This window comes from Pelodiscus sinensis, chromosome 13 (assembly GCF_052426305.1).
Source record: "Pelodiscus sinensis isolate ZL-2025 chromosome 13, ASM5242630v1, whole genome shotgun sequence".
Lineage (NCBI taxonomy): Eukaryota > Metazoa > Chordata > Testudines > Trionychidae > Pelodiscus > Pelodiscus sinensis.
Window position 1 is genome coordinate 47,026,714 of NC_143064.1, and position 17,860 is coordinate 47,044,573.

General features: G+C 57.0%; 1 protein-coding gene across 2 annotated transcripts in view; it reads left to right on the plus strand.

Moving 5' to 3' along the window:
- Positions 1-6,782: 6,782 nt before the first annotated feature.
- Positions 6,783-17,860, plus strand: part of LOC102454448 (Krueppel-like factor 5) — a 43,527-nt gene continuing 32,449 nt past the window's right edge. Inside the window, exon 1 of one of the 2 annotated variants that reach the window (XM_075896665.2) lies at positions 6,783-7,142. In XM_075896665.2, the coding sequence (XP_075752780.2) occupies positions 6,975-7,142 (168 nt within the window). In that variant the 5' untranslated portion in view covers positions 6,783-6,974. The remainder of the gene's footprint in view (positions 7,143-17,860) is intronic. The other variant, XM_075896664.2, reaches the window with a different exon arrangement.

Genomic DNA, 17,860 nt, shown 5'->3' on the forward strand with positions numbered 1-17,860 from the left:
CATGGGTGGCGGGTAAAGGTCCATTTGGGGAAGACAGCTACTCCCCTCTCCCCCCACCGTCTGCACAAAGCCACGCCCCTTCCGCCAAAAGCCACACCCCTTCTGCCCAAAGCCACACCCCTTCCCTGAGACCACGCCCCTTCACAACCTTCCGGACAACCCAACCCCCCAGCCAAGCCCCGCCCAAACCTAGCCGAAGGCCTTCCCAGGCAGCTGGGCAGCACAGGCCTTCCCTTGCCTACATGACTTGCCGCCCATGGCAAGAACTCCTTGAAAACTATGACGCACACGGGATATTCCAGCTGCACCCGAGCGAAGATGCTCAGGAAACCTGTATAGGTCAGAAGCAGATATCTGTGTGTCTCCCGGGAGAGTCCCCTCTGTTGCCTGTGGCGTGTGCGTGTGTATGTGTGTGTGTGTGTGTTTCCTTACTCAAACAACCGGGTTCACTAACTGTACACAACATACCAGACCCGGCCACACGCAGCCAGCTCCTCACACTGGTTTGGGGCTGCTCCTGGCACGCATGGGTTGCGCCCAGAAAGCTCATGCTGCCCTCTACATGTTTTGTTTGTCTCTAAGGTGCTGTGCGTTGTTTTTCTCTGACTCCAGTTTGCTGAATAAGTCCGTGTCCTAATATTAAGGAGACACTGACGGGCAGAGACAAAACATTGCCTAAACCCTGTTATTACCAGAAGTGTCTTCAGGACTCTTTTTATAGCTACAAAAACATTTAGAAGAACTGAAGGCGATGAAATGGTAAAGAAGGAGAAAGTGAGCATGGCTAATCTACTTCCCCCGTCCATGATACGTGACATGCACATGGATAAACCATCCTGGCTAAGACGTATCGATGGACCTAACCTCCACGAATGCGTTTAGTTCATATTTGAACATAGTTAAAATCCTGGTCTTCACCACATCCTCTGGCAAGGAGTTCCACAGGTTGACTGTGCGCTGCATGAAGAAAAACTTCCTTTTGTAGGTGTTAAACCTGCTACCTCTTCATTTAATTTGGTGACCCCCTAGTTTTGATGTGATGGGAACGAGAAAATAACTTTTCCTTATTCACTTTCCACGCCAGTCATGATTTTGTAGACCCCCATCATATCCCCCCTTGTCTCCTCTTTCTTAAACTGAAAAGTCCCAGTCTTTTTCATCTCTCTTCATATGGCACTCGTTCCAAACCCATAATCATTTTGTTGCCCTTTTCTGAGCCTCCACCGCATACACCCGTGATCTAAAATTCTGGAGCCTTTCTGTACCCGGTTTGCACTGAAGACGGGACTTTACCAGCACTGCACTATGCCTGGTGAAATACAGGAAAGGACTGTTAGTGATTGCTGAACACGGACATTGTCCTCGGAGCGGTGGGAGACACACAGATAAAGGGCTTACAGAACAACACCTCCAAGGATCTCCGTAATCTTGGCTTAAATCGATCAGGGCTTCCTCTGGAGAGGCCCAATCTGCCTGTGGCTGCAAAGGTGCAGTGTAAACTCAGCCGCACAGCTCGCTCCTAGAGCCAAGGCCACTTCCTTACAATGGACTTGATGCAGATAAGAACTGTGCAGATTGCTTTGTGGTGAGCTGAAATCAAAAGCTTCGTCTGCTGGGAAATCATTGACAAGGATCAGCCGGCCCTAGAGCAGGCCAGAGTCTGGCTGAGCGAGGGGTCTTGCGGAACCCCGAGTAGGGGCCCCCCCGGGAATGCAAGGGGCCTCAGCTGGAGTCTGGTGTCTGGGCACCACATTTCAGGAAAAATGGGGAGAAATTGACAAGGGTCCAGAGAAGAGCAACAAAAACGATTCAAGGTCTAGAAAACATGAGCCAGGAGGGAAGACGGAAAGAACTGGGCTTGTTTAGTTTGGAAAAGAGAAAGCTTAGAAGGGACATGAGAGCAGTTTTCAAGGACCTAAAAGGGGGTCACAAGGAGGAGGGAGAAAAATTGTTCCCTCTGGCCTCTGAGGATAGAACAAGAAGCAATGGGCTTAAACTGCAGCAGGGGAGGTTTAGGTTGGACATCAGGAAAAACTTCCTGCCTGTCGGGGTGGTTAAACACTGGAATCAGTTGCCTAGGGAGGTTGTGGAATCTCCATCGCTGGAGATATCGAAGAGCAGGTGAGGAGATATTTAGGAGACATGGAAGAGTAGGTTAGACAGACACCTGTCAGGGATGGTCTAGACCAGGGGTCTCCAACCTTTTTAAGCACGAGATCACTTTTTGAATTTAAGTGCAATCCAAAATCTACTTCAAACCTAAATCCCCTGGCCCCGCCTCCTTTGTGCCCCTTCTCTGAGGCCCCGCCCCTGCTCACTCCATCCTCCCTCCCCCATCCTCCCTCGCTCTCACCAGGCTGGGGCAGTGGGTTGAGGTGCAGGCTCTGCTCTTGGATTAGGGAACGTGGAGCGCGAGAGGGGCTCTGAGCTGAGCTTGGGCAGGCAGTTGGAATGCTGGAGGGGGTCTAGGTGCAGGCGCTGGGAGTGTTTTTGGATGTAGGGGGGCTGGGGCAGGGGCGTGGGGTGCAGGAGGGGGTTCAGGATGTGGGTTCTGACTGGGCCTGGCCTACCTCAGGTGGCTCCTGGGTGGTGATGCAGTGGGGCTAAGGCAGGCTCACCCCCGCCCTGGCCCTGCGCCACTCCCAAAAGCAGCCAGCAAAGTCCATCCCAAGCCCTATTGTGCCCCTCTCTGCTCTGTGGGGATAGGACACAGGGTGGGAGAAAGGGCACCTTGACATCAGCCCCCCTCCATTCCCGGGGCTGGGGGAGGCAGCTCCAAGGCAAAGGGCAGGAGATGCGCAGCAGCAAGGGGAGGGGCAGCTCAAATGCCGGCACTTGACAGCCTCTTGGCCAAACCAATCAGGATCCCCTGTCAGAGGCTCCAAGATCTACCGGTAGATCCCGATCGACTGGATGGTGACCGCTGATCTAGACGGTGCTTGGCCCCGCCATGGGGGCAGGGGACTGGACTCGACGACCTCTCGAGGTCCCTTCCTGTTCTAGGGTTCCAGGCTTCTATGACAGTCACCCCTTGTATTATTAGAAACAGCAGAGATTTGAAAGCTTTGAGCTGATTATGCTGTGGGTTTATCCGTGTGCATTTCAGGTATCATGGACAGGGGAAATAGACTAGCCACGCTCACGGTCTCCTTCTCGTCCATTTCATCGCCTTCGGTTCTTCTAAATGTTTTTGTAGCTATAAAAAGAGACCTGAAGACACTTCTGGTAATAACAGGGTTTAGGCAATGTTTTGTTTCTGCCCGCCAGCGTCTCCTTAATATTAGGACAGTGACTTATTCAGCAAACTGGAGTCAGAGAAAAACAACGCACAGTCCTGCAGCACTTTAGAGACGAACAAGACATGTAGAGGGCAGCATGAGCTTTCTGGGCGCATCCCTCTTCTTCAGATGACCAGAGTTTAAGGGGTCCAGTTTTCAAAGACATAGCACAGAGCGGGGATGGGGAGGGGGAGAAGAGGAAAAAGAAGAAAAGAAAAAGGGAGGAAAATTGTCAATTGGAGTGTCCCTGCTACATGAAGCTGATAAGAACACTTAGTACCCACTTTAAGTATCTGTTGTTTGGTTCGTTATGTCATTGGGATGTGGGATGTAGCGCACAGTTTTTCCAGTTATAGATGAAGACGGCTGCCCCTCGGAGACTTGTGGATTCAGAGACGTTCTTTGAGAGCGTACGTTACCCTGCTGAGTGTCCTGCAGTCCAAAGTCTTGCCTCTGCGCTCTGCTATTTGTTTTGCATGCATGTTAGGTGTTCTGACGAATGCCTGGGGCGCTAATAAGGACGGACAGGTGGCTTGCATGTTTTTGGAAACCTTTACTGTCTGTGTTTGCGTTAAAGGCCGGCTCTTGTGAGGCACTGGATGCTCTCCATCCCCACTGATGCTTTGGCTGGCCGCAGGGAAGTGATTCTAGTCTGGGATCAGCCGGATGCGAAGTAGCAAGAGTCGTTTTCTTCCCTCCCTAAGTCTGACTGCAGAAAACAGAGCTGTAGGGACTTGGCTCCCCTACTGAAATAGCTTGGCCAGATCCTTCACGGGTGTCACATGAGTATTTCCAATGAATTGTGTTGATTTATGCAGGTCAAAGTAGCCAGAATGGATTCAGGAGTCTGCTCCAGAAATTTTGAGGCCATTTGTAAGTTGCAAGCGCATTGCAACACTGTGCCCAGGGGGATATTTACCGGGAACTGGAGGCGTAATTTCCATCCTGGGCAGCTGTCCCCCTGCTAACGCAGAACCATGACAATTGCGATCGCTCCACACGTTCTGATGGTGAGGGATGACTGAGCCGCAAAGGTTTGGAGAGGCGGCCCCGAGGAATGCGCGTGAAAATCTTCCGTTGTGGGTCTGCAAAGCCAGGGACCTTCTGAGATCAGGACGTCCTCTTTCCTGTGCTTCCTGCTTCCAGAGAGCTGGAAACAGAGACCAGCCTTGGCCTGGTGGGTGGTTTGGCTGCTCCTGCTTCTGCAGGGAGATGCAGCAAAATAGGAAGGAGACAGGCAGAGGCCAGCAGTTTAATTCTCACTCTACCAGACCTGGTTGCCTTAGATCCGCCCTGGTTAGGGTTGCCTGGTGTCCGGTATTGACCCGGACAGTCCAGTATTTTCACCTCCTGGCCGGTAAAAAAATTCAGGAAATACCGGACACCTAAAATGTCCAGTACTTTCTGATTTTTTCCCGGGCAGGAGGCAAAAATCCTAGGCTGTCTGGCTCAATACAGAGGCAGCCTGGCAACCCTAGTGTGTACCAGGTTCTGCAGGGGAGCTGCCCGGCCTGGCACAGGGAGGCAAGATGCGAGGCGGCTGCCAGCAACCTGTTAGGGCCAAAAAGTTTCACTACGCGTTTCTTAAAGGGGCCACGCTGGTTTTTTTTTTTTTTTTTTGCTTAACAACTCTTGGAGTCCTTTTTTTTTGGAGGGAGGGGGATATTTTTTCTGAAACCATCTGGCAACCCTAGCCATGGTGTCTCTGTGAATAGAACAAGGCTGTGAGGCCCAGAACTGGTTGAACAGCTCAGGGGGAAAAGAACCATTTTAATTTGCAACTTTTCACTTTCTTGAAAAAAAGTTTTTTAAAAAAGTTTTTTAAAAATGAAATGTAGTGAAGCAACATAAAAAAAAACTTGTTTAAGAATCACTTTGTTTTGATTTGTTTCCTTTTGACTTTGAGTTTTCTCTCCTCTGTCTTTCTCACTCTTTTGCTCCATTTTCTAGTGGAAAGGTAAGACATTCCCCCACCTTCCTCCACTGGAAACAGTTTGAAAGTACAAGAAAGTGTCTCCCAGCCTCATGCTCACTTGTAAAACTTTCCCTCTTTTTTCCAGTAGAGAAAAGCAGGGAAGAGGAAACAAACCTGGAAGTCAGATTTTCCCCAGTAGTTAAAAAAAAAAATCAAATCTTTTTGTAGGCTTTCATAGAATTAAGGCCAGAAGGAGACATTGTGTTCATCTAGTCTGACCCCCCTGGACAATCTACAGAACCTCACTCACCCACTCCAGTAATAGATGCTCATTTTAAGAGCAAGTTAGATAGACATCAATCAAGGATGGTCTAGACGGTGCTGGATCCCACCATGAGGGCAGAGGACTGGACTCGATGACCGCTCGAGGTCCCTTCCAGTTCTAGTGTTCTAGGATTCTAGGATTAAAAGTGCTGTCATCTGGGTGGAAAGCGGGTAAATGTTGCATTTTATTAATATCACCAGAACGGACTTAAATGGGGCCTGCGTGTTCTATAGTCTTGCCTTAATCTTTGTATTCATGCCTGTCCGTGTGAAAGAAGCTATTTGCATATATATTTGCATATATAGTTGCATGCGTATGCAACCACACTTCAGTTGCGGCCCTCGACATGTGCTGTGAACAATTTCTCCCTCCTCCTTGTGATACCCTCTTAGATACTTGAAAACCGCTCTCGTGTCCCCTCTCCGTCTTCTCCTTTCCAAACTAAACAAGCCCAGTTCTTTCAGTCGCCCCTCCCAGGTTGTGTTTTCTCAACCTTTAATCATTTTTGTTGCTTTTCTCTGCGCCTTCGCTAATTTCTCTCCCATCTTTCCTGAAATGCGATGCCCAGAACTGGACACAATACTCCAACTGAGGCCTATTCAGCACAGAGCAGAGCGGAAGAATGACTTCTCGTGGCTTGCTCACCGCACTCCTGTTCATGAAGTTTGCTTTGTTTGGGTAAGAGTGTCCCAATGCCGCACTGACAGGAGGGGTGTCGAACTGGGGGGAGTGCCCAGACCCTGACAGGGGACAATGCAACACCCCTACACCCATGTCACGCAGGGCTTCTCTGCGGTACAAAGGGACTGCTGTGCTCCTGGTATCGCTACACTGGCAAACCCCGGGGAGATGCAGCTTGTGCTGGCAAAACGTTTTTTTGCTGGTGGAGTTCACGGCCGTTCCGTGGCTGAAAAAAAGGACGTTTTTGTGGCTCCTGCTGCATCCACCCAAAGGCTCTTTGCTGGTGTAAAACGGTTGTGAAAAGCCCCGACCGACAGGCACAAGTGTGCCGTGGAGTCTCGCGAAAGCACGTCTGTAAGTTTCTCCCCCCTTGTCTCTTGCTCCCTCGCTGGGTAGACCTGCTCCAGGTAACATGGCTGGTGCAAAGAGCTACAGGCAGGCAGACTGTCCTCCCTGTATCTTCTGTTGCCTTAAGGAGACGTCAGCCAGCTTATTGGCCAGAGCTGCGTTAGCTCCAGTCCCGATTGGCTCAGCCAGCCTGTCACTGAAGTTTGCCAGGTTAGTGTGCCTCCTACTTCAGGACAGGTAAGACTTTTCTGTAACAGATCAGACTTCTTAAGGCTACAGTGCACCTGGATGCCTGAGGATTAGCAAGGGGCTTGCTTCCGAGTTCCGGAATCCCTCCCAGCTTTGCCCAAACCCTGTTTTCTTTTCTTTTTTAGACTTTGGTTTATAACACACTAAGAAGTGGGGGGGCTAGGGGGCGGCAGGAGGGATGAGCAGCAGTGGGCTGGTCCTGAGCACCCCAAATCTTGAAGAAAGTACGGTGTTTGCACAATTAAAACCCGTCAAAATGTCCAGGGAGTCTGCAGAAGACGCCTCGGTCTTTGAAGACATCAAACCTGCTATAAGGATCTTGGAAAACCAGCAGGACCTGGCGCAGGTAAGCGAAACACTAAGCCGCTCTCCTCACACCTCCGTATCCTGATTGACGTGGAAGAATGAGCCGCTGGCTGGTCGGTTTTCATTATTTGGCGTGGGTTTTTTTTTTTAAACGGGTTTTATAAACGGTCAGAGAAAATGCAGCTCAAATACTTCCAAGAAAGACAGTCCGTCCCCAGAAATTGCAGCTTGCAAAACTAGCCTCTCAGGGGGAAACAAAAGGCCGGATCCTCCGTGGGTACAAATCGGCGTGGCTCTGTTGAAGTCCCTGGAACTGCCCTGATATTTACCAGAGGAGGATCTGGCCCTTCAGTGTATAATTCCGAAAATTCCCCTTCTGCGAATGCTAGGCTGGAAAGATTTTCAAGGCATGTCCTTTCGTGCGCAAGACTCCCTCGGTCGCGGGAGGAGAAAGACACGGAGCTGATTTTTAAAGGGGAGAAAATTGCTGTTGGATTTTGGTTTGTTTTTGCTGTTTAATTTAGAAAATGCCCCCCCCCCCCCCCCAGATTATTAACATTTGAAGGGCGGATTTTAGACTGGGAAACAAATGGCTTGTGGACAATCCCTGGAACGGCGTCCAGTCGTGTGCTGCGTGATAGGTAGAAGCCAGTGGGGAGACATTTCAGTTCAAAGGGAGTTGGTTGAAGTTTGATTTGATCATGGAGGGGCAGTAAGCGAGTCCTGTTTGTAAACCAGAAATGGGCCGGGCTCTTCCTGTCATCCGGCTCCTATGTTTCAAATCACGCTGGCGCAGACAAGAATGGAATTCTCTTTGAAATTCCCCAGCCCGACTGCTTCTCTCTGTGAACAGCAAAGCCAAAGATAAAGCAGTGGATAAGCTGCCTGGAAATCCACCCCCAGTTCTCCTCCCGAGCGCCACAAGCCAAGGGCCCAGACACAGAGAAAACTGGTGAAAAACTCTGTGCGCAGTGATCCCGTGCACGCTGATTGTGAGGCCGGTTGTGAAACACAATCACGGGCACGCCGGGGAACCATTTTACAACGGGTTGTGTTGCCGCCTGGCTCTTTCGGGATGAAATGAAGGGTTCCCGGGGGCAGTATTTTCTTCAGTTGTCTTTGAGGCAGGTTAGCGGCATGTTCTCTTCCCCCCACCCAACCCAAGTGAAATGAGCGAGAGTTTTGGAACGCGCCTTCCAGGAGTTCCGGGAAAGCGCTGAAACCCAGCGGGGCAAATCTCCCCTGGTGTAACCCCCCCCCACCCCCCGCGATGTCCTAAGGGTTCTGCTCAGGGTCATGTTGTCCCCGAAGAATGAGCCTCAGGAGAAGGTGAAGGGAACTCTGGGATCTGAAGGACTTTGGCTCATGGTTTTGAGGCGTGGACGGGTCACTTCTTGGTGCTGGGTCTCTAAGGGATTTGCCCCCGTTCCCTGCAGCAGCCTGCCTGGCTGCTCCCCGAAGTGGCGCAGAAAGCGGCGGGGTCGGCGTTGCTCTGCGTCGCGCTAAGCGGGCTAATGATTAACCCTGGAGCGCGCCCTCCCAGCGCCATCTTGTCGCGGGCGCTGGGAACGAGAACATGTCGATGTGCTGCAGCCGGGGCGGGAGGGGGGCCGGCGGGCTGGGACTGGATTCGGGGGGCGATTGGGGTTCTTTGAGGAGAGGGCGGGCTGCCTTGACTTTGCGTGGGCAGAGCGGGGAGACCTGCCCAATAAACTAACATGGGGACCAGTGAACCCCCAAGAGGTTTGGATTCTCCCCACGGGGTCGGGCCGGAGTTCTGGCTGGTACCTGCCAACCCAGGGTCCCTGGCGTCAGAAAAGAGCAGCACAGGAATTTACTTGGAGCGGATGCCCTCACAGCCACCGCCCACGTTGTGTGTTCCACTGCTGGCCCCTGCACTGTGCCTGGGACCCCTCTCCTGTCGGGGGGAGGGGCAGGCAGCCCCCCCATCCCTCGGGGGTGTGCCAAGCAGCCAGCAACCCAACCCCTCCTCCCCTCGTCTTTGTAACAGGGAGACAATTCAGTGGGCCCGGGGGGAAGCCCGGTGCCACCAGCGTGTGCCAATGAGCGGGGGACCAGACAGAAACGGGGGGTGTCGGTGGCGCCGTCTAGACCCAGCGCAGCTGGGAACACAGGATGGGAGGGCAGCCGGGGGGGCTGCTGATGCGAGTCCCTCTAAGGGCTGGGTTACGTAACAGCCGAGGACTCAGCAATGCCCAGGCCGGCCTGCGGTCCCCTCTGGCAGCAGGGTCGGGCTGGGGGGAGCTGCGCCGTGTCCCCTCCAGCAGTGGGGCCAGAGGGGACCCAGCCAGCTGCTCCGCTGTCCCACGCCGGCAATGGGACCGGTGGGCAAGGGCGACCTCCCTCCGCAACAGGACGAGCGGGGAGGTGGGGGGGGCTGGCTCCCCCTCTGGCCTAGCTCTGCCCAGGCGCGGCCCGGCCTCACGCACTGCTCTATGGCCCGGCTCAGGATCAGGATCAGGACCCGGGGCGGGGCAGGCCAAGGCCTGGTGCTCGGACGGCAGGGGGATGCCGGGACGGCCCGTCTCCTGCTCCAGGAGCAGAAGCAAAAGCCGGCGCCGGGCGCGTCCCTCCCCCGCACCTCTGCAGCAGGCGGGTCCCCGGGACCCGGGCCTGCCCCTGCGAGCAGACCCCTCGGGAGTCGCTCCGCCCGGGAAGCCTCTGGCGACCCCAGGCCCCGGCCGCCGGCCGGAGAGCGCGGCAGAGCCAACGCCCCGCTAGCTGCTCCCAACGGCGCAGGCCTGAGCGCACACGTGCACCTCCACCCCCGTGCACCATGGGAACGCCCCCCCACGCTCCCCAATACACCCCACCATGTGAACACACCCCCACAAACGCCCCCCCCCCCCCCCACACATGCGAACGCACCCACACCCTCCCAACACCCCCCGACAATGCGAACGCCCCCCCCCCCCAAAATCCCCCACAATGCGATGCACCCCCACGCCCCCCAAAATCCCCCACAATGCGAACGCACCCCACGCCCTCCCAACGCCCCCCAACGCCCCCACAATGCGAATGCACCCCACACCCTCCCAACGCCCCCAATGCGAACGCCCCCCACAATGCGAACGCACCCCACACCCTCCCAACGCCCCCAATGCGAACGCCCCCCACAATGCGAACGCACCCCACACCCTCCCAACGCCCCCAATGCAAACGCCCCCCACAACGTGAATGTACCCCACACCCTCCCAATGCCCCCCCCCCTCCCCACACGCCCCCCCACACCCGCACCCCACACCCTCCCAACGCCCCCAATGCGAACGCCCCCACAATGCGAATGTACCCCACACCCTCCAAACACCCCCCACAACGTGAATGTACCCCACACCCTCCCAACGCCCCCCCCACATTTCGAACGCTCCCCACACCCTCCCAACGTCCCCCCACAATGCGAACGCTCCCCACGCCCCCCTAAACTCCCCACAGTGCGAACACACCCCACACCCTCCCAACGCCCCCCAATGTGAACGCACCCCATGCCCTCCCAACCCCCGCACAATGCGAACGCACCCCACACCTTCCCAACGCGAACGCCCCCCCACAATGCGAACGCACCCCACACCCTCCAAACACCCCCACAATGTGAATGTACCCCACACCCTCCCAATGCCCCCACAATGTGAAAGCACCCCACACCTTCCTAACACCCCCCCACAATGCAAAAGCACCCCACACCCTCCCAACATCCCCCCACAAAGCGAACTCACCCCACACCCTCCCAACGCCCCCACAATGTGAACGCACCCCACACCTTCCCAATCCCCCCAATGCGAACGCACCCCACGCCCTCCCAACGCCCCCCCACAAAGCGAACTCACCCCACACCCTCCCAACGCCCCCACAATGTGAACGCACCCCACACCTTCCCAATCCCCCCAATGCGAACGCACCCCACACCCTCCCAACGCCCCCACAATGTGAACGCACCCCACGCCCTCCCAATCCCCCCAATGTGAACGCACCCCACACCCTCCCAATCCCCCAATGCGAACGCACCCCACGCCCTCCCAATCCCCCCAATGTGAACGCACCCCACACCCTCCCAATCCCCCAATGCGAACGCACCCCACGCCCTCCCAATCCCCCCAATGCGAACGCACCCCACGCCCTCCCAATCCCCCCAATGCGAACGCACCCCATGCCCTCCCAATCCCCCCAATGCGAACGCACCCCACGCCTTCCCAACGCCCCCCCAATGCGAACGCACCCCACACCCTCCCAATCCCCCCAATGCGAACGCACCCCACACCCTCCCAATCCCCCCAATGCGAACGCACCCCACACCCTCCCAATCCCCCAATGCGAACGCACCCCACGCCCTCCCAATCCCCCCAATGTGAACGCACCCCACACCCTCCCAATCCCCCAATGCGAACGCACCCCACACCCTCCCAATCCCCCAATGCGAACGCACCCCACGCCCTCCCAATCCCCCCAATGCGAACGCACCCCACGCCCTCCCAATCCCCCCAATGCGAACGCACCCCACGCCCTCCCAATCCCCCCAATGCGAACGCACCCCACACCCTCCCAATCCCTCCAATGTGAACGTACCCCACACCCTCCCAATCCCCCCAATGCGAACGCACCCCACACCCTCCCAATCCCCCCAATGCGAACGCACCCCACACCCTCCCAATCCCCCCAATGCGAACGCACCCCACGCCTTCCCAACGCCCCCCAATGCGAACGCACCCCACGCCCTCCCAATCCCCCCAATGCGAATGCACCCCACGCCCTCCCAATCCCCCCCAATGTGAACGCACCCCACACCCTCCCAATCCCCCCAATGCGAACGCACCCCACACCTTCCCAATCCCCCCAATGCGAACGCACCCCACACCCTCCCAATCCCCCCAATGCGAACGCACCCCACGCCCTCCCAATGCCCTCCCACAATGCGAACGCACCCCACGCCCTCCCAACGCCCCCCAATGCGAACGCACCCCACACCCTCCCAATCCCCCCCAATGCGAACACACCCCACGCCCTCCCAACGCCCCCCCACAATGCGAACGCACCCCACGCCCTCCCAACGCCCCCCCACAATGCGAACGCACCCCACGCCCTCCCAACGCCCCCCCAATGCGAACGCACCCCACGTCCTCCCAATCCCCCCAATGCGAATGCACCCCACGCCCTCCCAACGCCCCCCCAATGTGAACGCACCCCACACCTTCCCAATCCCCCCAATGCGAACGCACCCCACACCCTCCCAACGCCCCCACAATGCGAACGCACCCCACGCCCCCCCAAAACCCTCCCCCACAATGCGAACGCACCCCACGCCCTCCCAACGCCCCCCCAATGCGAACGCACCCCACACCCTCCCAACGCCCCCCCCCCCCCACAACGCGAACGCACCTGCCACACCCACCCGCTTCCATCCTGGCCTCTCTGGGCTGGCACGATACCTGCCCACAGAACAGCCAGTGGCCCTTTCCTAGTGAGGACTGGTGGCCTTCCTGCGATATTCATAGCACCCTCGGGCTGGCAGAGACCTCAGGGGCCATCCAGTCCAGCCCCTGCCCTACGCAGGGCCAACCCAACTCAACCGTCCCAGCCAGGGCTTTGTGAAGCCGGGCCTTAAAAACCTCTAGGGATGGAGATTCCACCCCTCCCTAGGGAACCCAGCCCAGCGCTTCCCCACCCGCCTCGGGAAATCGTTTTTCCTAATATTCATCCTCCCCCACTGCACCGTGAGCCCATTGCTCCTTGCTCTGCCGTCTGCCACCCCTGAGAACAGCCTCTCTCCAGCCTCTTTGGAACCCCCCTTCAGGAAGTTGCAGGCTGCTCTCAAATCCCCCCTCACTCTTCGCTTCTGCAGACTGAATAACCCCAAATCCCTCAGCCTCTCCTCATAGGTCATGTGCTCCAGCCCCCTACTAATGATTTTCATCACCCTCCGCTGGACCCTCTCCAATGCGCCCACATCCTTTCTGTAGGGCGGGGCCCAGAAGTGGACGCAATACTCCAGATGTGGCCTCACCAGAGCCGAATAAAGTGGAATAATCACTCATCTAGATCTGCTGACAATGCTCCTCCGAATGCCCCCTAACATGCCATTCGCCTTCTTGGCTACAAGGCGCCCTGTTGACTCATATCCAGCTTCTCATCCACGGTAATCCCCAGGTCCTTTTCTGCAGACCTGCTACTCAGCCTGTAACAATGCCTGGGATTCTTCCATCCCAAGTGCAGGTCCTTGTTGAACCTCATCAGATTTCTTTTGGCCCAATTTGTCTAGTTATTCATAGCATATATGAATTCCACAGTCAACCTGTGGAACTCCTCGCCAGAGGATGTGGTGAAGACCAGGACTTTAACAGGGTTCAAAAAGGAGCTAGATCCATGGAGGTTCGGTCCGTCGATGGCTATTAGCCAGGCTGGGTAGGAATGGTGTCCCTGGCCTCTGTTTCTCTGGAAATGGATGACAGGGAAGGGATCACGGGAGGATAACCTGTTGTTTTCTCCCTCTGGGGCACCCAGCATTGGCCACTGTGGGCAGACTGGACCCTGGGCTGGTGCGGCTCTTCACATTTTTTCCACTGCTGTTTCAGCTCTTTGTTAAATGGGTTTGGCCGCCCCTGTCCTAGAGCCAGGGGCTTTTCAGAACCCCAGGGGCCTTTGCAGGAGGTGGTAGGGTCGGCCAGAGGGGGGAAGGAATCCTGTGGGCTCTGGTGGCAGGTCCGGTCCAGCCAGGGGGTCCCTGCATTGCACAAAGGGGGGCTCCTCTCCAAGCCAGGCAGGAGCATCAGCTCTTGCTTCTTTTGCTTTTTGATCTCAGACAAGCCAGGGGTTTGCTCTTCGTGCAGGGCTCACTTCGGCGTTAAGGTGATCTGCCAGCTGGACTCAAGGTTACCGATCAAGGGAGCTACCCAGGAGCCACCAAGGCCAACAGAGCCGGCGGCGCTGGCTAGTTTTAAGTGGCCGGGTAGCAGCTCCAGCGGCGCCACACAGGGTGGCTGCCCCATCCCCTTTCGCCGCATCTCGCTCCTGGCTCTTTCTGTCCCTGGGGGCCTGCAGCCAGTCAAAGCTCCGAGGTGGAGCTGGGTGCCTGTTGTCAGTGCCGGCGCTCCGGGATGCCGCAGCACAGGGTGAATCTGGAGCTGTTTAGCCTGTAAGATTCCTGTCTCCGCCTCCTCAGGACTGTCCGATTTCCCACGCTGGGTCAGACCACGGGGCAAGCGAACCCAGCGGCTACATTGACCCTGGAAAAACCCAGAGTTCAGCGCCCGAGCTCCGCACTGCTAATGGTAGTGCCAAAGCCACAAGCCTGTAGATTCGGGCTCTGAGACTTTTTGCCACATACGGTTACCCCGTGTCTCCTCCCCAGGGATCCCGAGCTGACAGAGGCAGAAAGGGCAGTTCAGTGGATCAGGCATCATACAGGCATATAGAGGTCAGGTCCCTGCCGACATCATTGCAGCTCTCCCGTGCCTCAGTTTCCCCGTCTATACCATAGGGCTCACATGTCCCTTCCTCAAAGGGACGCTGTGCAGATGAAATCCATGAAGGGGTGTAAGTTGCTCCGACGCGACGGGCTTATGAGGACCAGGGAAGTACCTCGTTCTACAAATTCCTGGCTAACCGGGCGATACGGCGCATGCCGAGGGAAGGGCCATGAGCGTGAATTCTGAGCATCCCCGTCTCAGCCTGCTGATAAAATCTTCCAGGCGCCGTATCAGGCTCTGGAATCTCCCAGGCCAGGAGGGCCCAGGAGGCAGCCATCTATGTGGAGAAACATTTTATCTTCTGCCTTTATGATCTCCCTGGCGGTGGCCGGGTTTTTTTCTCTGCACAGTTTTGTCCAGGAAAAGCAGCTTTTCGCTCGCTAGGGAAGTTGACGCAAAAAAATGTTAGGATCAGTCTCTAAACGATCTCATTTCTCCTCCCCCATCCAAACAAAACCAAAGTCAGTTTGATTTGATCTGATTTGAACCAAATCATTTTTGATGTTCTTATTTTGTGTGTCTCCCCCCCCCCCCCCCCCCCCCCCCCCCCCCCCCAGTTTTTCATTTCAACCTGACTCCGATCGAACCTTTGTTTTAAAGCCCAAAAAAATCCACGTTGGTGGAAGATCAAAGGTGTCGGTGGAAAAGTTCAAGCCAAGGGGAAATTGTTTTGCTGGTTTCGCTGTGTTGGGGGGGCACTCGCTGTTTTCGGAGAAGCTCAGGTTGCCCAGCTGGCAACACGCCACGGGCCCTGGCCAGAGCACTGGATTGGCGCTCCTGGGAACTCGGTTCAGGATCTGGATCCCTATTCAGATTTCACGGCTGGAGCATGGGCGGTTGGTAATGGGCAAGGAAGGCAGAGCCTCCCCAAAATTGCTTATGTGCCCAGGGCGGCACATGGTGGCCCCAGCTTTCCAGGTGGCCAGGAAGGATCGGACTGGGGGTGGGCGGGGCTTGGCTCCAGGGGCGGAGCTTCAGGCAGATGGGGCGGAGCTGAGACTCGCCTTTCCGAGCTGGGACTTCACCCGCCACCCCAGTTTCTACTCACAGAGTCGGTGGGAAGACGAGTCAGGGAACCCCTTTCCCACCCCCAGGCAGCAACACCGCAGCCTTGCGATCTAGTGCGGAAGAGCCATTTCTTTCGCCCACGGTGCCGCCCCAGGCCGGTCTGCAGACACCGGGGCTTGGCCACACCCACCCCACCAGCCATGCCCTGCCCTCACCCACCGGCCATCCTGTGCTGGCAGGTTGGCTGCTTTGCTTTGCTCGAATTCTGGCCTTTGGGCTTGATCCAAAGGGTTGAGGGGCGTCCGTGGCCCGGGATAGGCCGTCAGACTGGATGCTCGGCAGGTCCCCTCTGAGATCTCCTGCCCCTTCCCACCCATGATGGCCGGGCCCTTGTGATGAACAGCAAGCACCCTGGGAATCCCCATGTGGGCAGGGCAGTCCTGTAGCCATCAGCTGGGGCTGGCCCTTGCTGCTGGTTACTTTGTCCATGGCTGCCAGTGTGGATCAGACACAACCCCAGATCCAGAGCGGGCAGGGGGCGACCCGCAACTCGGTGCCCCACCTCGGCTGTCTCTGGGGGTGCCTGTCCTGCGTCGGGACCCCCGGGTTAGCAGCCCTCGAGGAGCAGCCCCCGGGTGTGTTAGCCTAGGGCTTGAGGGGCGAGCCTCGCCTGTAACCAGGTTAGGGATTGTCGGATATTGGGGTCCAGCATCCTCCTGTATGATGGGACCTGAGTCCAAGCACCCCCGGGGATGTAAAATCCTGGTTAACCGGTTAACTGTTGATGGTTAACCAGTTACTGCTTAAATGGAGCAGATGGGGGGCTGTTCCAACCCCCACCAGTTAACTGTAACCCGGTAAGGGTAACGCTTACCAGTTAACTGCGTAACCGTTCACATCCCTAGCACCCCATCCCAAACCAGCTGCGCTAGCCCCTTGGTCCTGACGCCGGGTGGTACAAGGTCAGGGTTGGCCAACCCACGGCTCGTGAGCCGCATGTGGCTCCTCCCCCCTTAAACTGTGGCTCGCGAAGCCGCCCCTAAAAACGACCCCCGGCTCCCGTTTCCCAGTGCTCGCTGTCTGGTGCAGCAAAGCAAAATGGCACCGGCAAGCCCTCCGGAGTAGTGTTTAAAGGGCAGCGTCCACAACGTTTTCCCCCTGGCTCTTTGTGCTATCTCCCCAACTATTGTGGCTCTTTGCCTGTAACAAGGTGATTATCTAGAGGACAGAGAACGTCTACGTGGCAGGACAAGAGGGCTTGCACCCTGGCTCCTGCATGACTCCGCCCCTCCACCTCCGTGGGGCCGTGGTTCTGAGCCTCGGGGGGCTGATTTGGCAGAGCTGGGCGGAGGGCTGGGCCGGAGCGGGCAGCGCAGACAGGCCTTTGGAGTGAGGGGAGGGGAGCTCCCGTGGCCATGCTGCTGCGAGCACAGGACCTGCGGTGGCTTTGGTGACCTGGCTGGAGACCAAGCCACCAGAAACCAGCCTGAGCCCAGAGCCATGTGGGTCATTGACCCCTGGTGGAGGATCTCCACCGCGCTGGGCTGGGACCAGTGGCCAGTACGCAGCTCCATGTCTCCTACGGGGTGGGGAGTTCCTCTGGTTACACAAGAAGCCCCCCCTTGATTTCCTGGTGGCCTGATGGAATTCCTTGCTCTGTCCCGTGCCAGCTCGGCTGTGCCTGGGCCACTGCCAGGGGGTGAGCTCATGTGAAAAGGGCTCAGCTTTCCATGCTCAGACAAAGCTTCCAGGAGGAAGTGGGCACGTAGCCAGGGGAGGCCAGGGTGGCATTTAACCCCCTCCAGGCCAGAGAGCAGATCGGCCCGGCATTGCCGTGGCTCGGACCAGCCGGGGGGAGGCTCCGGGGAGGGCACGGAGGGGCTGATGACCCTGGGGTCAAAGGGCGTGGGTCTGGCCGCACCAGGCGCTTACCCATGGAGCGACGGAGGGAATTCAGTGGCTTGTTCTGGCCACGCAGCCGAAGAGCCACATTGCCCCCGGGGTCAGTCCAGGGTCACTCCCCTGGCCTCAGCGTGCAGGGGTGGGCAGTCATTTGTGCAGGGGGGCCACGTCACCAATTTTGGTAGTGGTCACAAGCCAGCCCTGGAAGGGGCGGAGCCTGAGGCAGCGGGGGCGGGGCCTTGGGCAGAAGGGGCGGTTCTCTCTAGGTACTGTGTGCAGGGGCGGGGAGGAGAGGTCGTGCCCTCCCCCGTGGGGCAGGGGAGCATGGGAGGTCTCTCCCCCCCCGCCCCACTCTGCCACGGGCAAGCCA